The 23,006-nt window shown below is 41.0% G+C and overlaps 1 protein-coding gene across 1 annotated transcript in view; it reads left to right on the plus strand.

Moving 5' to 3' along the window:
• Positions 1 to 5,710, plus strand: part of LOC122535449 (zinc finger protein 541-like) — a gene marked incomplete at its 3' end in the record, with an annotated part of 141,341 nt that extends 135,631 nt beyond the window's left edge. Inside the window, exon 6 of the mRNA XM_043666991.1 lies at positions 5,407 to 5,710. Within this exon, the coding sequence (XP_043522926.1) occupies positions 5,407 to 5,710 (304 nt within the window). The remainder of the gene's footprint in view (positions 1 to 5,406) is intronic.
• Between the last annotated feature and the right edge of the window lie 17,296 nt (positions 5,711 to 23,006).

The raw sequence follows: 23,006 nt of genomic DNA on the forward strand, positions 1-23,006 counted from the left end.
ATCGGGCAGGGTGGGATTGAGAAAGAGTCGTTGCCGATGCAGCTAGGGTGGAGGGGGGAGAGGGGAGGGCCTGGTCGTTTCTTCGGTCTTCCGCTTGTAAAGAGGACTTGCTTTCCCACCTCGATATCGTCGATACTCCCTTTGTTCCTCGGCTTCCGTCTCCTCCGCCTCGCCATTACGGATGCTCTGACCTCGCGAAATGAAAGAAAATAGACCGGAGGGAAACGGCGAATCCTTCGCGAATCCGATAGCAGTGCCTCCCCTCCCCCTCCACCCCTTGGACTGATACCCAGAGTCGCCACTGCTCTCCCTCCGCCATTGCTCGAATTAATGGAGAGTTGATAATTGACGCGAATATAATCTTCGATCATGAGGAGAGCTCAGGAGAAAATTTTCCGCCAGTTTCCCGGAGATTTGCTGGATGGCGAACGGCCGTTTAAAAAAAATTTTCATCAGTCGTTAAAAGAAGACTAGATATTGCTTTCGTTTGTTAAATGTTGCAACAATTCATGTGCTATTTTTGTTTCTTCGATTTTTTATTTGGTAATTGCCTGCAAATGCAGAGAACTCTCTGCTGTCTGTAATATTTTCACCGGGAAGGTGCAGTCCTGACCGATACGCGCGACTCGCGCGTGCAATAATACTCTTGATCGAAGAGACGTGTTCGAAGTTCCATATAAAAGGTGAACACCTTCGCGTCGCGATGTAACCCGGTTTTCAACGTTCGCGCGCGTTGTATTTCAAGGGGGAATAAGCTGTCATAAAAGCCCCCGGTGTTTTCATTGCTGAGTTGTTTCTCGTGTTTTGCATCGGATCCTCCGTTGCAGGAGGCATTTTTTTTTTTTCTTTTTTTTAAACGAGTGCCGGTGGCTCTCAGAGGCAAAGCGCCGCTCGTCCCTCCCTCTTTTGTCGTCGATTCGTATGCAAAGTACGTGAACACGTAGACTGTTAAATTTTCCACGTAACTGGGAAATGAAACGCGCGTCGCGAGGAACGGTCGTCCCGGTTCCCCGATTTTATAAGGCACGGATGTGTTATTGTATTTGGTCGTCGAATGTTTCACGCTAATTACTCGGGAACGTCATTAACCTGGAAAGGGGAAAAATGAGAGGCGATCGATCCTACTTTAGAAATATAGTTTCAGCGGTGGTTCTTCAAAGGATACATCGTCATTAAAGGAAGAAAAGGATCCGTGGAACTCTCTTTCTCGTTCTTTTGTTTCTTCTTCAACAACGAAGCTTTCCTTTCCCGCTTCGACGTCTTCAATACGGTCTTTGTTCGTGCCGTTTTCCTTTCCCTCGCTCGGCTAAAAACGTTCCGCCGTGCGGATCCCGGGGCAGAGGCAACTGGAACGAGAAGAATTATGGAGGCATACACCCTTCCATCTTTCACGTTTCTTATCTTTTATCGCAGCGGCGAGCCGAAAGTTTATTTCGAATCGACGACGAATTAGTCAATGTTAGTCCCTGGTCTTTCCAATGGCGAAGTAATAAGTAGCAGCACGTAATTCCAAATCTGCTGAGAACGTAGGCCAACAGTCACGAAAAATTGTCGATGTTTCAAGAAAATCTTAATCAGGTCTTTAACTTTTACTTTACAAGATTCCGAATTCTTTTTCATTTTTCACGTAAAAAATGGGAGGGAAACTGAGGGTACTTGTACTCTCGAGAATTATCAACATTCAAAGCACTCCTCGTCCTTTTCAAAGAACATTGAACAAATTTTTTTCGTAACTACGTCCACCAGACGGTCTTGTAGATTGAAATTTTCTCTTTACCGTGACTCCTTTGAACTTGCTCTACGATTTTCTATTAAAACTTTAAACATTAGGGTTTTAATAAAAATTTATTTATGTTTTTTTTTAATAAAACTTTGAAACACAGGGATTCCTTAAATTATTGTCGTTGGCACAGAACGGCGGAAATAAATCACAGAGCAAGTTTTGAAGAGAAAATTTCAATCTTCAAGACAATGATGAATCTGATTAAAAAAAAAAAAACAGCGTGATTAATGATAAAGATGCAAACGTACGTTTAATTCCTCGTATATTTCTCATGTTAGACATTTGGTAATTTTAGTAAACACTCGGAGAGGGAGAGAGGGAGAGAGGGAGAGAGAGAGAGAGAGAGAGAGAGAGAGAGAGAGAGAGTCGAACGAGTCGATAATTTGCGCGCGTGCGTGCGAATCACGTTAAAGTTGAACGAATTAGCTTTCGACGGACGAAAGCTCGTCCCGCGTTGAAAGTCCGTCCCACGATAGAATTTAAAAGTAGAATCGTTCGTGTATTGATGAACCATAAAACTTGGACCAATAGAGAGCGAAGAGAATGGCCTCGGTGGACTGTTGGAAAATTTACTGGATACGATGTCGTCCCGTGCTGTGCTCTGGCCACTTCTTAACGCAATCCACAAGAGAATCCTTTTTCTCTGTGTGTCGAAAGATACGGGGGACACGGGACAATGTTCGAGGACTCGTTAAAGTTTCACAAGTTGGGAGAAAGGGTTGGCGCCACGAGAATAGCTGGTTGGAACACAGTGAAACGGATAGAATCGGTTGACGAACTTTCCGCTGTACGTACAACGGCTGACGAAAGTATTTGGACAGTCCGAAATGAAAATTACGCGTGTACAATTGGGAATTCGTACTATTGGGGTACTATTTCTAGGAAAATAGGAAACGTAGATTGAGAATTCTTTCTGCACGGTTAATTATATCGTAATTATCGCTACGTTATTGGACAGTTTATGTATGCTGTACGTGTTCCATCAATTTACGAATCTATAAATTTTTTTTACAAAACGCATAACATTTCGCGGCCTGATTATACGAAACATTTAAAAATTTCATCGGAGTTAAACTCTATGTAATGGAGGAATTAAATTTAAAAATATATATGAAAGTTTATTATTATCGTTGATTCCTTTCTGCGAAAATTATAGCAATATGTATAATGCTAGCAATTTTTAGAATTATTGTTCGGATTTAGTGATACGAAAAATCGAATGAATTTTTTATACGGATTTTTAAATATATCGTTGGATAATATAAAATAATGATATAAATTCTTTATTTCAATTTTTATTATGAACGAAATGAAAGTTCCAGACAGTCTGTGGTTTACTGTTACTCTTGTTTTATAAAAAATGACTGGAATGTACAGATAAAAATTTTTTTTGGTGTACAGAGTTATTTTCAATTGTGCGAAAATAGGTCGCGAAAGGAATTTTTACGTAATGTACTTTAACTAGGACAAAGTATGTTGAAATTTATTATTTCTTTCAACCAAGAACAATATTTCTAATTAATTCGTAGTTGAAGTGCACACCTCGCTCGTTATTTATAAAATTCAGAGCTCTCGCTCGTAGCGCAAAAGACAAGTGGCCCGCTCTTAAAAAATTAAAGGTCAACGCGTAGGCGAAAGGTTAAAGGTAACATTTTTCTCAACGGTTTCCTTAAACAGCGAGCAACGTTTTAGAGAACTTTGCCCGTTTTTGCTTCTTTGCCAACTTATTAATTAAAGACTTCGGTGCTTAACCCGGAGAGCTTTTCGCAAAAACAGAGAACCAAACGAAGAAATAAAAAAAGTTGTTACCTACAGTAGTGTACATTATAGGAAATTATTTCACTTAAATACTTATTAATACAACGCTGTGAGTAACATTTTCAGTGAAATGCGTCCTTAAGGAACAAAGATTCCAAAGGTGACAAAAATTACAAAAAAGAAATTTTAAAAAAGTCTGATTTTCGCGTGAAATTCCACGAGTGGAAATAATTTTAAAGGAATCAGCATCGACGGTCTGATAATTCCCTGAAATGGTCTGTTAGCCCGACGAAATATCCGATCCTCGGTTCGAGATCGAACGACGACACGGTGCAAATTAATCGAGTAATCCGAAAAATTCTTCGTCAGAGTCGTTTCCCTCTCGACTCTCGCTCGTCGCCGCTGATATTCCAGGCAAATATTTGTCCAGAGAAATCGGATCCACCGATCCGGCGGTGTGTCGCCGTATCAGTGGCGAGAAACGAAAGCAAGCAGAGCGTCACGCCAGCGATACAGATCGACGATTTACCTTCGTACTTATCAGCTGTTTTATCCGCGTTAAATCTCCGATCTCTAGATTACAGTTAACGACTAAACGACGACGTTTTACGACGTCGTTTCCACCGTTGTGTTACTCATTGCTGGATTAATTGTAAAACGTAGTATCGCGAGGACGGTAGGGGAGGGGACGATTCTTAGGGGTAGTAAGCTCTTTTTGTTGGCCAACTTGTTGCACGTTTCTTGTTTACTGGTCTTTTTGTTGTTTCTTTTTTTTTTTTTTAAGTGACAAGAATTAGAGTTGTATTATATACAATAAAATGTATATAATGTTTATTTTATAAAGGCATTGTGCCTTTATAGATACAATTGAAAAAAATTACCCTACTATTTTGAGTATTTTATATATTTCTTTTCAATTATTTTATTAAAGTAGTGGAGATCGAAATTGCATTATAGGTCAAATAAAGTGTACATAATAGTTTTTATTGTGAAGAGATATTCATCCAATGAACCTTTACAAATACAATTGAGAAAGTTGTTCTACATGTTATACGTTATTTTATATAGTTTTAGATTATAACAGTTTGAAGGATTGCTGAATAAATGGACTGATTACAGAACAGATTATCAATTGCGGAAATGTCGCGCATATACAAATATAATAATCGTGAAATAAAACAGTATGAAATCTGCGGTGCGTTTCGAAATCGTCGTTCGCAGAGAGCAGTCTTTAGCACGGTGAAACGGTGGTAAGGCTGTCACGCCGGGGGTGAGTTTAGATGCGCCTCGCCAGATAGCGTGATGCCAAGATCGCCGTGTAACTCGTTGTACAGGATTTCCGGAGTTCAGCAGATCCTCCATATAGATAGGGACTTAATTGGACCGACATAATTTTCCGCGCTTGACTAGGGCGTCGGATGATCGAGTTCTCCTGAATGTTTCTTGTACGTTGGGTAGGGGATTATGAAACGCTTTGCCGGAATGTTGGCCTGATCCTGCTGATACGTGAAAGGAATCCCCTGTTTCTTGCAGCCTCTGTAGATAGTATCACCGGCCACGTGTGATCTGTAATCTTTCTGGCATTGTGCTCACTCGCGAATTCTTGGACCTGTTAATTAGAACCAGAAAAAAAATCTGTGGTTTTGTAGCGTTGAAGGATAATTTAATACTCGATATTAAAAATCATCAAGACTTTATAGTTATTACTTTCGTCGTTATGATTGTACCTTTCACAAAACCTTTGCAACTTGGGTCGTGTCATTTACTCGTGAAGTATCGTCAAGGATAAAAATTTCTCACGTTTTTTGTCTCCTGTGATCGTCGTTCTTCGACCTTCAAACTGATTCTTCCGGTTGTTTTTCCAGGAACGGGCACATGCTGACGCATCGGAACAAAAAGCCGTACGAGTGCAAGGCGGAGGGATGCGGCAAATCGTATTGCGACGCGAGAAGTCTGAGAAGGCATACGGAGAATCATCATGCTGGTAGCAAGGTGAACGAAAGCGTTAGTCCTAGCAGTCCAACCACCGGTCCTCATACACCGAACACACCAGGGAGCAATCCCAGCACGCCCAGCACGCCAGGTGCAACGTCGACAACGAATGGCCACGGACATCCGGCTTTGAAGCAACTGCTCGCCACAGAACCGACACAGGCGCAACAGCAAAAGGTAAGATCTCTATACATTCGCGACAGATTTTATTATTATTATTATTATTATTGAAATTAAATTCAATCATTATTATTACTATTGTTCAACAATGCAGGTTGTAAATTTCTATTATATCGTATAGAATTTCGTTTATATACGAGAGGGTAAAAATATTGGTCGATCGTGGCCATTCAATTCGACCAAAAAACAAGCGGAGAACAAAGAATTTGATGTAGTAAAAATATAGCGAGTCAATCAAATTTTCGATATAGGGTTATACAGCTTAATGTAACTTTCAAGTTTTATCATATTATAGTCAGAGAGTTAATTATACTACTAAACTCTACTTGCTTCGATCTGTGCGTTGAGAAATTATCGTCGACACTGCAACATATCAGAAAAGTAAGAGTCCCATTAATTTTCAAACGAGCTCTAATGTGAGAGACAATGGCTATTCTTCCAGATGACAGTTTCGTCGTTTGCGAATTCGTAAGAAAATTTCGTATCGTAATAGCCGCGTCATAGTAATCTATCGAAAAGGATATCAAAGAAGCGACGGGGAAACGAAACTCCTCCTCTCTGTGAAAAATCTAACTCCTCCGCCTATCTATCACCGGTATTTACCGTGGTAATTTAATCCAAGAGCTTGCCATACCCGCGTCGGTATATACGGCGGCACATAGATACATGTATATCGTGACTCCGTTTTCTTGGAATTGGTCCGATATTGGTTCGTCTGAGATAGGTTTAAAGGCTTAGAGTAGTAGCGGCTCTCACCCGGATGAGTCCGGTCAACGTGGATCTCGAAGATTCAACGACGTAAGAGGATTACCTTGATCTACCTGAACGTCGAGCGATGTTATGCGACCTCTAACTGCGACCTCGTTAATTTTTATGTGTCATTCGCGATCTTCAATTTGTCCGGATCCGGCGGCGGCGGTGGTGGTGGCTCGATAATTCTGGGATAGATCAGGGATTACATACAATCGATGGCGAAAGGAATTCTTTAATAACGTCTCGCGGATGATGGTTTCCTCTTCTCCCTGTCGGTATGGCAGATCGGCGGGGCTATCGGAAAGCTATAAATTCGATTGGACAATTGTAATTGAAAATGGTTTCTGTTGTTACCGCGCGTCACGGGGCCGCTTGGCTTTTAATTGGGGAATTTATGACGGACGCGAGGAAACGAACGGTTACAAATAAATTCGTCCTTTCTCAACTTCTCTTCAATTTCGTGGGGGCGCAAATGTAGGTTATCAGTTCAACTGGCTCTGAGATACGAAACTTTGATCTTTGAACTAGTTTTTCAAACTACCTTCCGCGACAATAACTTTGAAATTTCGAAGCGTTTCACGACGACAGTTTTAAATTTCATTTTATATCTTGAATTTCATTAAAGAATTAAAGAATCAAAGAGTAATGTTTCTATTGTCTCGATTCCTTCATTAAATTATTGCGCCAGTGTGAATTGAAGCACTGACCTAATTACCTTGTACAAACAAGATCAGATTTGAAATGTCTCTGTCGAAGGGAATTCAAACGTTGAGTAGAAAATGCATGATCTTAGTCCTAACACGTCCTAATGACAATGGCAGTACACAAACATATTTGAGTGTATAATTACCAAGAATATAGTAAATACGACCGTCCAACACAAACAGAATGTTAATATTGCGGCCGATTACCAACGCAGTAGAAACTGGTCGTATCAGTCAGCCATCGTTTACACTGGCACACAGCGACGGCCGCTACTAACAGTGGAGTTAGCATATAATCAGCCAGCCGTGACTGTAGTAGGAGTTTCTAGAAACTCCGACAGTAGTAGTTCCTGATCTACGACGATAGTGGTAGATATTATGTGCCACAGTGTTCCGTGAGAGTAAATAGCAAAAATTGAATCTTCGTTTGTTCGTTAAATCTTTTCGTAAGTCACCGCAATGTTCGATTCTGTTTTGAGAAGTTGGATCAATCAGATTTAATTAAAAATTTACGGAAATATTTCTGCAAAAATAACACTTCTAAAGATCAAACAATATCTCAACAAGCATGTGACAACAACAAATGGAAGTAAGTTCTTAAAAATTATAGACGCTTCAATTTTTAATCATCGACTATTCATGGGAAATTCAAAACGTATATAAAGACACATAAATTATCCAACGTATAAAATTACATCATTCACATAGAAAAACAACAAACAAAAAGAATCGCTTTTCACAAAATAATCGCTGTCACACGGATCGCAGAATCCTTCGAAGAAGACTCGAATCTACTCGAATCTGCGTGATACTCGATTCCATCCCTAGCTGCGACTAGGTTCGCAATGGGTACGGCAGGTCGAGCTGGTTGGCCATTGTCGGACGATAAAGGGTAGCGAGAGAAAACGAACTGCCTGCAACGGACCAAAGGAGAAGAAGAACAGCAAGAAGACGAAGAAGAAGAAGAAGAAGAAGAAGAAGAAGAAGATAGAGAAGAGTGAGAAGTAAAGGACGAAAGGAGGCGTCGGTGAGTTCACCCTTCCTCATCCGGCTTGATCCCCCGTCCACCGTCTTCAGACCCGGTGGAAATTAGTTCTCGGCCGTGGAGCACGAAATTATTGCTGCTTTCAAAGTCGCTCGGAGCCGGAGCTCTCGCCGGAGCCGTGCTTACATCACGGCTTCCTCACTGGGACGCGAGGGAAAAGAAGCGTCTCGGAGCAGCGTGCACGCGTGTGCCAGCATAAAAGAGGAGAGAGAGAGAGAGAGAGAGAGAGAGAGAGAGAGAGAGAGAGCGGGCGAAAGAAGGCAAGGGTAGTTAAACCGAGACTACAAATCTACGATATTGAGTTAGAAGTGAGGCGGACCCTTGAAGCGGGGCTAATAAAATTTGATGACCGGGAACTTCGTAATGAGAATGAGAGGGGTGGGACCAGCTGGTGGACTGTGCAGGGTGGTTACTGTGAAAAGGGAGAATCGGCCGCCTGTGAAAACTTCTCAGACGCAACGAGTCCCGTGATTTGTGATATTTCGTCGGACGTTACACGGGCCTTTGGTTTCTTACACTTGCGTACCGTGCTGGTGGTTGGTCATTGCAAGCAATGGGGTGTTTTTTATCTTCTGGTCTCGCCGAGACTCGTACCGTGACGACGTGTATTCGTGTGTTTTGGAAGAATGGCAATTGTGGTTTTGGAAATTCGATTCGATGCAGATACTCTGTCGACGAATGGATTTTTGAGCGACAGGGGGTGGTTTCGTAGATTTTGTTGAGGTCGTTTGTGAATTAGTTGAAATAGCAGCGTTATGTTTTTGTCTAAAAGATGGACTGTAACTCTTGTTTTTTTTTTTTTTTTTTGTTTCTATGTTTGTGTAATTCGTACGTTTCTGAAGAATTGAAATTTGAATGAAAAAATTTCATTCAGTTGTTTCATAATGATTTTTGAAATAGTAAATAGAACGGAATCTTAAAGATAATAACAGGAAATTGAATTTGTGTATTTATGTCTTCGTTGTATTTTTTTTTCCACAATTCTTCGACTGGCTGTGAAAACGATCTGTCATATTACCTTGCATTTCTATCTGATTTTCAACCCCATTCACAACACAGATGAGGTTTTCTAAAAATTCACGAAAGAAAAAAGAGAGGGGCGGGGGGGGCGAAAGAAATTCGTTGCTCGTTTCGTTTGCTCGGCTCGGCAGCGCCGGGTAAAAATGCAAAGTAGAAAAATACTGCCAGGAGCACAAAGGTATCTCTTTAAACATCAGGCACGAGTGCAAAGAAGAGGTCAGTTTATACGCCGTGAATGTACCAGCGTAAAAACGTTGAAGTGCCTTTATTAAAAGTCTTCTATGACGCCGGTCGGGGAACACGGACTAAGATTATTTTTGCCGGTATACATAATATCGTACGTTAGAGAGACGAAAAACACTTACCCGTGGTACGAACGTACGATGTTGGTTCTTGCATCACTTGGAGGGTGTTGAGATACATTATGTAGCTTAGAGAAAATTCAATGTTCCATTTTGCATTTTTCCATCCTGTTGGACAATTATTTCTGTTAATATAAAATGATAGAATGTCAAGTGTAGGTTAACTTTAAATTTGCCGACGTCGGATTAAAATTGGCAGTGACAAATTACGGTCGAGCGTAAATCACAGAATGACAGATTTCACAATTTTTTGTCGAGAATTGTCCCAAATTTTCCAGAATTTTCGAAACCCGATAAACTTAGAAGCTTCCCCAAGCGCCGAGCCTACAAATTTTTAAATTTCTTCCCGGAAAAAAAAAAAATCGCTGCGAATTTCTAAACCCCGTTGCAACCTGAAACCTGCGAGCGAATGCCAAGCAAATTACAATTACCCGACGACACGGGCAACTCTCTGCTTCCTCTTTTCAAACGCAACTCTTGCACCAGGGATGGCTATATTTACGGGAGGTATGAAAGATCTCGGGAACAAGGGTGGCGCGTGAACGCAATAGTCAGGTGAAAGGAAAGAAAGAGAGAGAGAGAGAGAGAAAGAGCGGTTCGTCGCGTGAAATCCACTCGAGGGTGGCGGAAAGATGAGCCAGTGGAAGGGACCCGTTGTCAGTGATTCGACATCAAAAGGCGTCTGTCGGTCGTTCAACCGGAGGCCCTCTGATTGCACGGTAAAGGCGGCGTGTCTTAGAAATCATGGTTATCGCGGCAGAAAATCACTTTCTTGCTCGTGGAAGCGTGCACGCTCGACAAAAGCGGCAAAGGGCAAGGTGAACCATAAAGGAAAGAGGAGGGGGGAAGGGTGTCCCAGCGTGCTGCTGCTGCTGTTGCACCCTCGAAACGAGTGGCGTCGGGTTTGCCATTGTCTTTCGTGTGTCTCGCCTCTGTATGTTGGTCAGCCGCTGGTAATTCGATAATTTTCTACGTCGATCGGTGATTTTCTTTCTCTCCGGCAGGGTGAGAGAAACGACACTTCCGCCGTGACACTTTGATGGAAATAGTCTCCGAAATAGGTGGTAATCGGTTGATCGGGAAAATTTAATCGTAGATTTGGATTTGGATTAGGTTAGGTGTCCTAGGTTTCGTTACGTAGGTAGTCGTACAGTGAAACATTGAATCGTAGGTGGAAAATAATGTGTTGGAAAAATGAATAAGACTGATAAGCATTTTCAAGGAGCGGGGGGGGATCTTTATTTTAGAATTTTTCTTGTGATAAATAATTCATTACTTTATTTGTAACATTTAATTCGCTGTTTTATTGTAATTGGTACACATGGAATATATTAGATTAGTTTATTTCATCTACATAGTATTCGAACGTACTTAACACCACAAATGAATTGTAGTCTCTAGATAATTAGAGATCCTACTCTATCGCATATATTTTTCTAATTTTGCTGAATTAAGAAAGAAAAGTACAGTGCTTAGTACATCATACATGTGTTCGACTACGTGCCCCTTTTACACCCAAGAACCACTGCCATATGACTGCAAACTATTTAAAGTACAAAATGTTCCAAATAAAATTACCACAAACAAAAGAAAAAAGAAAAAAAAACAGAACTTCGAAGGTTCGATTCAACCACAGTTAATTTCCAGTGTAAATACAGTGATCGGCATTTATTCTGGAAAAATTCTGTCGTAAAGGGAATGAAAGAGAGAGGGAGAGAGGGAGGGAGAGAGAAAAAAAAGCAATCAAGTCCGAGGATAGGAACGTTCTAACGCAAAGAGCCCTCTAACGTATTTAGCTAATGAGTATTAAGCGATGTGTGCACAACAGACGTATTTGGCGCGAGGAGCGTGCTCGATTTTATAACGCGCGACAGCGATATTCGCCGTGGAATGAATATAACCCTCCTCCCTCCCCTCCTCTCGTGGAAACAGGGGCCGGTGTAATATGAAATTCCGGGACTCTTTGTCAATATTAACGGCAGCTGAAAGAGCTCGCCGGTAGCTTCGAGTTTAATATGATTAAAATTGAGCCGAAAGTGCCGAGCGAACGAGTGAGAGCGAGGGGAGGGGGGGGGGGGGCACGCTATAAAACACGCGCGCGTCGAAACCCATGAAAAACATTTTCACGGCACAGAGGATACGCGGCCGATGGAATTTCAGCCGGCAATTAGTTGGAATCAAGCGAATCGCCGAAATTCCGCGAATTGCCTTTAATCACGGGCGGCGCGTGCGAGGAACGCGTGCATACACTTTATAGTTGGAAGTCGATGGTATTCTTAATTTGCAGATGAATTCCCCGAGCCGAAAATAATGCCACGGTCCCGCCAGCCGTTTGTTGTTCCTCTCGTTCATCTCGCGATTGGAAAAACAGGCATTTCGAGGCATTCTGAGAAGCCGTTTGAGCGTTAAAATGCTTCCCGCTCGAGCGCGAAATTGAAAACAGCTTCGCTTTCGCCTTTGATAATGATGTCGCGTTGACTTTGATGTTCCCTCCGTGTGTTAATTATTCTCGTTTTCAATTGTGTTTCGCGACAATTTCGATACGTTCGTCTGGTTTATGGGGGTATTCTAGTGTGAAGTGCGTGTTTTCTTTTAACTTTGTTAGGGAATTTTTTGCAAAGAAACTATTATACCTTCTGCAGTCAAATTGGCGAGGTTTATTTGTACGTGTTTCAACGACGTTTTAAAATTTTTTGGAACCAAAAAGAGTTAAAATTAGTGGCACTCTCGATTTGAAAAAAAGATCGTCTCACGGTGTCCATGATTCCGGCCATTCTGCTTGTCGGAAATAAAAAAACGTGAATGTTCCTTAATTAGTATGAGTTTGGCTATAGCTGGCTATACCAAAACAAAAGAAAAAGGTCGATAATTAAAAAAGTGGCGATACTTTGAAGTGCGATTATCGATTTTTGCATGTTTTTGTTAAATTTGGGAAGCTTAGAAAAATATAAAAAATAAAATTTTTTGGTTGATTCTGGTAGAGGCTATAGTCACGCATGTACTAAATGCGTACTTAAAATTTTGAGTCAATTGGTCAAGTAGATTTTGAGACATCATGGACACCGTTCTGAAAAACGTAGTTTCCAGAAAAATGCCTTTAAAGTTTAGTATTGCGGTAACAATGACGCTGGTCGTCGCGTTCTTCAAACAACCACAACTTCGTTAATTTTAGGAGTTCACATGTAAGGTTACAGAGATTTATTTTTGAAGCCATGTCCTTAAGAATATACAAAAAAAAAAATCGATTTTTCTCAAAAGTTCACACTAGAATACCCCCTTAAGCAAACACGATTTTTTCACTGCGATTCTTTTCTCAAATTTATGTTCACGATTCATTTATCGAATAATCTTGATACTTTCGCACATTCCCACGCAAAAGTTGAGAAATTAACGCGAACATTCAGGGGGATCATTCTGAACATTTCGAAACCAAGAAGTATTGAGCAATTGAGGCAAATATGTAAATTATTGACGTGTGAACGTTCACGTGCGACTTGAAATCAACTTAATCAACTACGATAAACGAAAAGGAAATTAATTCAATGACGCACCAATTACCTACCACGAAAGTTTCATGACCTTCGAACGTCGAAACGATCGTTTTTCAAATTTTCAAAAATTCTCCACCTGCCTCTCTCGCCGAAAATCCCGGAGCGTAAAGTTTCCCTCGTTTTCGAGGCTCGTGGCAGCTCCGTGTAATTACGGTAAACGCGTGTTCCCTACGGCGTCTGATTTGGGACGATCGTGATTACCGTTTGAGAGGTTCGTTCCGCGCTCGCTTCGGCCCCGGAATTATCTTCTTAGCGTGGAGACATCGTAAACTGGGTCGAACGAGAGAGCCAGAGAACGCGAGAGAGAGAGAGAGAGAGAGAGAGAGAGAGAGAGAGAGAGACACACACACACACACTGAGATGAGCGTTCGTGTGCACTCCCGACTGACTGTGAGCGCCCGCCGGCTTTAGAATCTCAATCGAAATCGGAATCGGAGTGTCTCGAAGTTTGCAAATTACGTTCAACCGTGTTCCGGCCTCGTCAACCTGTCCCCCCCTCTAACACTCACACACACACACGCATACACACTCACACACGCGCGCCTTTTCAAACCTACAGACAGCACATCGTCATCACCGCCAAGTCGATCGCGCGGTTCACAATTCTCCGTTAATAGTTAACGTTCGGTTCGTGTTTGTGTGTATTTTCTATCGGCAACCCGGAGCAATTAGAAGATAGAGCAGAATCCGCGCGAGAGAAAATTCGATCAAGTTTCGGACGGTGAATGGTAAATGAGGATACGCTCCGTGATTGCTGTGTTTTATAATGGTTTTGGCTGATCGATTCGGAGCGAATTCGGTTAGGAAGATTTGATGGAGCGGATCGGCTGAGGCATTTGGGAGGGAAAGTTGAATTTCATACGTATCTTTTCACGAATTTGTTGCCAATATGTCGCGAAATGCCTGGCTCTGACACGTTATTAACAGATAAATGATAAATAAGTTAGATTTTCGTTGTTCTTTTTGTTAGAAAGTGATTAAATTAATTGATTGATCTCTTCTGCGCTAGTACGTGACATTAAAATTGCGATTTTTTGTTTCCTTTCTTTTTCTTCTTTGACGACAAATATCAATATTGTTCTTTTTTTTCTTCTTCTATGAATGAAATTTTCTTCCGCCTGATTCGTCGTATATCCCAAGAAAGAAAATAAGAAGAGAGCAATAAATACGATTACTACTATATTTACAGGTGCGAGTAGTAACATTTTGTTAGAATTCAAGATAAAGTTCCACGAGGAACCTCTTTCGTGAATTTTAAACAACGCTTGTGAAAGGAGAAAATCTCGAACGCATGAGGGCAGAGCGACTATTCACTGGTTAATCTTTTGTTCGCATTTTTTCGTTAGACAATTCGCAAGGACACTGATATTTGGATGTCGTAAATTAATGAATACAGGATTGTGCGAAGTGGGGGTTAATGAGTAGATTGTATCAGAAAAGTAGGTGTCTTTCGCGCGAAAATCGCGTCCTCGGTTAATTAACTTTTCATAATTCTAATTAATCTCTTCTTCCCATTGAGAGTGCAACCGTCGCGCGATAACGCTAATTAGCAAACGACGGTGTTGCGCCGATGAGCTTTAAAAATTACACGAAAGATCCTTGCGTTTCGTTTCAAACAAAGTTTCTGAACTCGTGAATGAAATATCGTGCGAGCTTCTGATAGATAAAAAAAAAAAAAGAAAAAGAGAAGAGAGAATCCTGAAAATAATGTAAACTCACAACAATCATTCCACGGTTAATACGAAAACCTTTTTCTGCGTCAAAAAAAAAAAAAAAAAAAAAAAAAAAAAAAAAAAAAAGAAAAAGAAAAGAAGAAAATCTGACAAAGTTAGATTAATCCCCGAATTAAAAGCCGTGAAAGCGTAAATACAATTTCTACAAATAACTCTCTGACATAGCGGAACAATTGATCTGTTAGTCCCGCCAGTTATCGAAACGAGTATCCATAAAATCGAGAGGGAGAAGATTCGCAACAATGCTCGCCGCGGAGAGTAGTGGGGGAGAGAGGAGGAAAAAAAAAAAAAAGTGAAAGCATCCCGCTGAGGAAACGAGAATATCCCGCGCCAGCTCTCTCTATTTAAGGCGCACAAAGACAGCCCAGACAAACCTATCAGCGAATCTCCGCGGAGAATCGTGAATTCGTGGAAAGAAGAAGTGAAATAGGGTGTCTCAGTCGGCCGCGAAATCCAGTTTCCCGGCACAAAGGGTCGGTCGAGATGAGTTCTTCGCGCCGGCGGTCGGGACGAAGAGGTCCGACTTCTTTCAGCCGCATAATCGTGTCCCGGTGTCGTCGTCGTCGCCGTCGTCGCCGATTAATCCATCGTAATTCCTCGCTCGCTCGCTCTCGCGCGCGTGCTGCTACTCGTCGTCGAATTTCCTTCGCGGGATTTCCGCCGGGTTCGCGTTTTCGTTTCGCCTGGTCTGAATACACTAGGCGTCGTATCTCCGCGTCGCCATCTTAAACGGAATTACGGGCGAAAGGGGGGAGGGCGTAATGGCCTGCAGGCCTTGCGAGTTCCGACTCTGATCTCTATCTGGCTCGCCGATCGCAATTATCGTCGACGCTCCGCGAGGCGAACTTTTAAGCTGCGTGCGCGAAAGAGAGAGAGAGAAAGAGAGACTGTGACTCTCGTCGATTTTAATGGAAGCTCCGAACGACGACCACCGACGAGCGAGGACGCTCATCCTTTCGACTTGTTAATTCGGAGTTAATTCTTATCGGGTGGAGGTATCTTCTAATACGCTCGCAGGGATCGCTGTTTCTGGGATTTGTTTCCGACTACTCTGGCTTCGAGATTACCGCCCTGGAGCTGAGAAGTGCATCGTGGTCTTGAACTTGTTGAACCGAGATACGTGTACACGTAGGGATGAAACGCGTGTACTAATTCGACGAGAACGTCTGCGCAACGATTGTACGTGTATTCGTGTAAACGAAACCAGTGTCGTTTATAGTTGTGAAAATTATTATTAAATGTAATAATTAACCCTTTGCGCTCGTCTCTTTCTTCTGAGATTTGAGTGACTTGAGTCTACTTAAATTTAGCTGGCAGGTCAGAAGTTCTTTTTTTTTATAATTACAACTGCAGATGTACACGGTTCTTTTATAATTGTATAATTAGAATGTTATAAAATTTTATAATGTTTAAAATTATAATGTTATAAAATTTTCTTTATGATGATGATAATTATGAATGAAATTGCTGATAATTATAACGAACGTAGGTGTCTAGTGAAAACTATAATAACGTAAGAAAAATGAAAGAGAATTTCCAAAACAAAAGCATTCGGAATAATTAACGTAAATTAAACTTCTAAAGAAAGTTTGTAAAATAGTGAAGAAAATTATTTTTCAGCAAGTATGTGTCATTAACTTCTGTATACTATACTTGATCTAGTAAACCCACAAATGCTCCAATGTCACATATCGAATATAATCAGTACAATTTCATTTAAATTGGATGATTATTTCGTAACACACTCACTATTTCGTGCATAAATTGCAAATAGATGATGCAAGAAAAGTTTCGTAGGGCAAAGAGTTAATTATATTAATATGATTAATATAATTTACACAATCATCTCTGAGGAATTAAGAAAATTACTACTTATATACTTTACTTTACTGTTATTTTTAGTGTGATCTTTAGTATGCATCTTTCAATTAAGAGCGTAAGATAAAAAATCAAATTGAACACGGTGAAAAAATTTCACACATAATAAATCACAATACTGATATCTATAATTCTATCCACGAAACTCTTGAGAAACTTCTTATAAACCACTCGTAGGGAGGAGTAATTCGGATAATTCTTAGACCTGCTGCTCGAAATGGATAATAACATCCGAGGCACGAAGATTTGAATAATTCCTCTTGACAACGGCCCGAACAAATTCTCTGGCCATGTACGAACACACAAACACGCGCGCGTGCAACACAGAGAAGCAAAGCGGCCACGGGATAATGTCGTTAGCGCAACGAAGGAAGCAAAGAGCCTCTCCCAAGTGAACCGGCCGAATTGTCGCTAATCGGATACAGTTTCAGAGAGGAGAGGAGCCGGCTGATATCGGGGCAACTCCCGCGGGAAAGTACGTCAATTTCCGTTCGCGATGGCGATTCGTCGAAATACCGCACGGCGGTGCTTAGAAACTGCCGGCCCGCGCGCTCCACGTCCGGAAATTTATCCTCCATTTCTTCTTCTTCTTCTCCGTTTACCTCTTGATTACCCGATTCTCCACCCTCGCGTTTCGCTCGCCAATGTCTCTGGACATTACGGATATTTTCAGACACAACACGGCCAGATACTTCTGATCGATGGTTGGGACGGTCCTCGAGACGATAGGGGAGAGGAAAATGATCGAAATTAGATCTCGATATCGGTAACAATTTTATGCAGCTCGTGTTTTTTCTTTTTCTCGGTGGATATTTGCATCAGGCTCGAATAAAATACTTCAGAAACGACTGTGTAAATGTTACGTCGTTCCAGTTGACTGGGTGTCATCTTGGAACAATCTCATGTTAATTTGCTTGAACAATATGCTGCTATGAAGGGAGATAGATCATTCTTTTGTTTTCATCTCGCGTTCTGTATTTGTTTCTACAAATAATTCCACAAGTACCTTCTAAATACGAACGTCTGACGATTGAAATAAATATTAATTACTTTATTGCATTATTGCTTTATTTTACAGGTTGCACATGAAAATTCTCTTCTTAACTTTGAATGATTCATTTGATTTGAAGAGCGAGATAAAGCTACTTTGTTCGGTTAAATGAAAATAAGAAATTACAGAAAAACGATTCATCTTTGTTCCGTAGAAATTTGTCCAATTCTAATTTTTTATAGATCGTTTTCACTCGAAACGTAATCAATAAAATACGGACGATTTAATAGTATGCTAAAAAAATCGGAGCGCAAGATAAATTAACCAGTTGCGCCTACTGATTGCGGACCGTAACGAGTGACCAAACCGTATTCAATAGTTCAGTAGTCGTTGCTTTCTTTTTGAATTTGTCGGTACGATATCACCGGACAGAAATTAATAAATTTATTATTTGTTTTGTCTGTGTTATACTTAAATATACTTAGAACTGAGAAAATATTGCGCGACATGTCATTCCAGCGCAAGAGGTTAACGACAATAATCACGTTTCCAAGCATAAATCCGGTCTTGCGATTTTCATCAGCTCCTCCTTCGGCGAGGTTCGCGTAAAAACGAGAATCGGAAACACCGCCGATTTCCCATCTCCAGACACTTTCGTTCCCCTCGGTCGTGGAAAATAAACGAGCCGCTGCAACCGGGTGCAACGTTGTTCCGGATCATTAAATGGCGTTGCGTCGCGTGTTTTACGGTGTGGCGGCCGGTATCTTTGTTGCATGCTTGTTCGATACAACGCAACGATGCTTCTACAATATTATAGTAACCGTCGAACGGGCGAAAATATCCAACGGAAAAACGAGAAACATTCCTAGTATTTTGTTGTTATAGATAGTTTTTGTCATAGCAAATTATTTCAATACTCGCAAGCATTTAGATTTCTTCGTTAGAATTTCATTGACTTTAATTAAGTTTCTTCTAAACTCTGCCATTTATCCTAAAGACGAAACACAATGACTGTATCAATTACTAGATTACTAAAAACCCACTGAAAGCGAAATTTAAATCACAGTTAAATTTCACGAGAAATTCCAGATTTAAATATTAAGGTATTTTACTTGCTACACTATCTGCGATGGAGATCGGTAACAAAATTTCCAAACTTGTAATGTAAAACCGAAACTTGTAACTTCCGTCGATAATTTCAACAAATTATTCGATAGTCACGAGTCAACGTTCAACAACAAGTCGCGTTGAGCAACGCAAAGAGAATGCCAGTATAATTTACATCGTCGAAACAAAGAGACAGCGAGAGAAAGGGACAGAATTTGAGGATAAAAACAGCGAGGTTCGACGTTACAACTCTTCGTCGGGAACCATCGAGGAGAGGTCTGAGCGTCATCGTTATTGATGATGAACGCGTCGGATCGGCTGGCTTGATTTATCGTGGCGGAGAAGACGAAGGAGAGAAACGACGGTGAGTCGCACAGGTGATGCATATGGAGGTGGCCGAGAAAGAGGGTTGGGAAATTTACGGTAATATTTGGTCCAGAGTCGGACGACGGACTGTGAAATGAAATTTTGTTCGAGGGGGGAGGGACTTCGAGAACGGGGGAACTTTATTCGCGTTCTATTAGCTCGGGCCCGGGACAAAAATAATCGGGCGAATCCTGGCGACGTCTAGCGTAAGAATTTATGCAGAGCACGTGGCTGGGCTCTTTCCTTTTTTTTTCTTCTTCTTCTTCTTCTTCTTCTTCTTCTTTCTCTTTTTGCGAACACGAGCGAGAGGCACGCGGAGTCGTATTTTCGTGGCCGAGGTGAATTTCTGTCGGCCAACAGGGGAGTTATTGAATATTGGAAATGATCGTCGTGCCGCTGTGGGGAGGCAGACTCCTCGGGATCGGTTGTTGAAATTGTTGGGAGAAACTTTTTAACGGGGTAGAGAGAAGTTCCTTTATATGAACTTCTCTCGGTGGACAAATATTCCGGATCGTGCTCGAGCAAGGTATCTCATAACGAACAGCTTTTCCTCGTTAAATCAAAATGCGTTTGCAATGGACACGAAGGAATGGAATTTATGTCGTTTCAACATACGTATAATATACGCAGAATTTATACATTTCGTATACAAGACACGAAATTGTAATTACAATTTGTAATACATGCTGTACGTTTTATATCAAGGAGGTACGTGCGATTTTTAAATACGTACATCTGTTACAGAATACATATACATACTGAAGGGTAAATCAGAAACACGTGTACGTAATTAAAGAAATGGGACCTTTACATTATGCTAAATATTTCATTCTGAATATTACACACATCATGTCAATTTTTACATCCTTCGACGTCTCGTGAATATGTCTACTAACGAGATATATTTTTGACACTAGAACTACTCAAAAATAAGACAGATTAAAGTAAAAGAAACAGAAAATCTTCATAGTACAATAAAGTGCACAAGTTTTTATTTACGTATTTTACGAAAAATCATTCAAGCCTCTGTGTCTACAACAAATATGCAACAAAAATTGCCAATTGTGACCATTTTAACCATTTTGGTAGTTCTAGCAGCTTTTTGAAGAGGCTACTGGGTTTATCGTAATTCGTCCAACAAAATTCTGCTCCAACATAACATTCAGTGTTACGTTTCGCAATTACATTCATGTTTACACGTTAGAACATTATCAAATCTCAGAAATTTTTATTACTAGTGTATGTATGACTCACGCAATGACAAAAGAAACGCGCGTTCGATCGATACGGCGTAGGCAATTTTCCTTGTTAATTATTTCCCAAGCGTGAAACTCAAAGTCGAACAAACAGGGGATGGGATGGCGCGTAGCGGAATTATAATTTCCCAGCAGAGGTTAATTCGCGAGTTGTTGTACAACGCGTCAATTAGCCGGCGGTTAATCATCATTTGCCGCCGAGTGAAAATTTCGCGTGGCAGGACTTGGCCCGGCGTGAATCATATCGGGGGAAAAAATGGTCCTTTTGTCGCTTCGATCCGCCGTAAATAGACGACACGTTATCAAAGAGAGAACAGTTGCGAATTCCCCTTTTCCGGGGCGGTATCGGCGAGCGCTGCGTTTAGGCGAGCGAGCCGAGCGCGCCCGTTCGAGCGGCGCTACAATATTTATTAAACCGTTCGCTCGATACCGGGGGATAAATCGTGAACGCCAGAAGCGGCATCGAGTCGTAAATAACGCGTGACAATGGAAATTTATGTTAATACCGGCCGGCCTAGCGCGAGAGGATAACCGAATAAAGTTTCATCGATCGTGTGTATTTTCATAGATATCGTGTTGCTCGGTGGGTGGGCGAGCAGAGATTTTTGAGGTCGGAGAGCTTTGGCTAACACTTTTAGTGTCGAGTATCAACGTGGTTGGCTGCGTGCGCGCGAAAAATGTCAAGAATTAAAAAAACAAATGTGTATATCGTTGGGCCATTCAAAAATTCTCTGTGCGTCGTGGAATATTCAAATACGATAGATGTTTTTCTTCAATTTTGTAATTTTTTTTTTTTCTTTTCCCAAACTACGTTGGCTCGAACAGAATGATGAAACTCACACGAAACTCGTCGAGAAATCTCGATTTATCCAAAACAGAAGGGAGGGCAACGTTGAGCCTTTTCTCTGAAAACAGATAATCTCTCTTTCGATCGCCCTTTCGCCGATTTTCGAACGCTCTTTAATCAGCCGAATTATCCGAAGGGATCCGGCCGCGTCGGCCGTGAAAATTTGATCAACTTCGAGCAGAGGATCCCGATCGCATTCGTCGACGAACAGAGAAACGTAGAGGGGGAGTGGGGGATAAAAAGAGGGGGAAGGGAAATCCACTCGAATGGAGTATGGAGCACGTGGCTCGCGAAAAAATCGAGGAGCAGCAACGATGCAAATTCATAATAACCGGCGATTCAGCGAGGAACGAGCAACGAAAATGCCTCTCTCTCTCTCTCTCTCCCTCTCTCTTTCTTTGCTCTTTCCTCTCTTCTCCTTTCTCTGCCTCGACTCGGTCGCGACGTGTTCTAATTTCACCCGGCGGAGCTTTTAAAACGAAGTACCCACTCGAACGCGCGCGCGGCGAGGAAGGGAACCCATCGATTCCATGGGAGTTCACGTACGATTTTTATGGAATGTCCGTATTCTCTTATTCGCGTCGGATACGGCTGAAAGGGAACCTTTTTTGTTCGACGGGAAAGTAAATTCCCAGGCAAATTGGTATCGTCCGTTGCGCCGCTCTCGATGGAGGAGAATAATTCGACGTTGAATGAAAAAGAGAGAAAGAGAGAGAGAGAAAGAAAAAGAAAGGGACAGAAGGGAGAGAGAGAAGGAGAGGGGAAAAAATGACGCTCGCTCTTTGAGTTCCAGCCGAATCGACGACGTTTTTGATAAAGAAGTCGATTGGAAAGCCGAATGAAGCTCGAATGATTTTTTTATCTACTTGTTGCCTCTTCCTCTTCGTTCTGAAGCTGTTTGGTAATCGAGCAATTTGACTTCTTAACCTGTTACATGATTTTATCGTATTTTAGAAAATTGTAGACTATAGATTATCAGTTTAAAAATTCGACAATTTTTAGAATGGAGCTGTTACAGCATTTTTTAAGTTTATCGATGGAAAAATTCAGGGATTGGATATTAGCAGGAATTAACATTATTTTCGTTTTTAAAAAAAAATTCTGTTCGAGCGTGTAGAAAAGAATATCTGTTTTTCGTGGAACTTTTGTAAAAGGAAAACAGATATTTTAGAGAATCTGTATATTGGAAGTTCCATGGAGACAAGTTTACTTTAGAATATTTAATTAAAAATCCATTTTTATGTTCGAGTACTGTTCATAACTCGAATATTGAGAACCTCTTTTAATATTGATGGAACAAATGATCTGCTCCTCCGGTAGAGAAATTTTTATTTCTATACTTTTTCTGTAAGTTATACCTATTCTGTCTGAAATTTTTATTTTTAAGAACGTTTATTTGTCTGTTCTACGATCCATGTTTCGAGCAATTCTCAGGTTATTTTCAAACGTAAAATTGAAGAAAAACGCAAGATTGTTTGATCATTCGTAGCAATCAGTAAATAAAATTATGTAATTTTTATTACAAATCTTCCGACCATTGAAAATACATCATTCACAGCAAATTGCTTCTTCTTTGACAATAATTAATAATTGACAAATTTCTCGTAAATTAAAGTGACTCTTAGCAGGTCAGTCGTATAGATCCCTCTGCCAAAATGCTCTACCGAATTTCTACACCGA

The sequence above is a fragment of the Frieseomelitta varia genome, unplaced genomic scaffold, assembly GCF_011392965.1.
Source record: "Frieseomelitta varia isolate USP_RPSP 00005682 unplaced genomic scaffold, Fvar_1.2 scaffold_725, whole genome shotgun sequence".
NCBI lineage: Eukaryota > Metazoa > Arthropoda > Insecta > Hymenoptera > Apidae > Frieseomelitta > Frieseomelitta varia.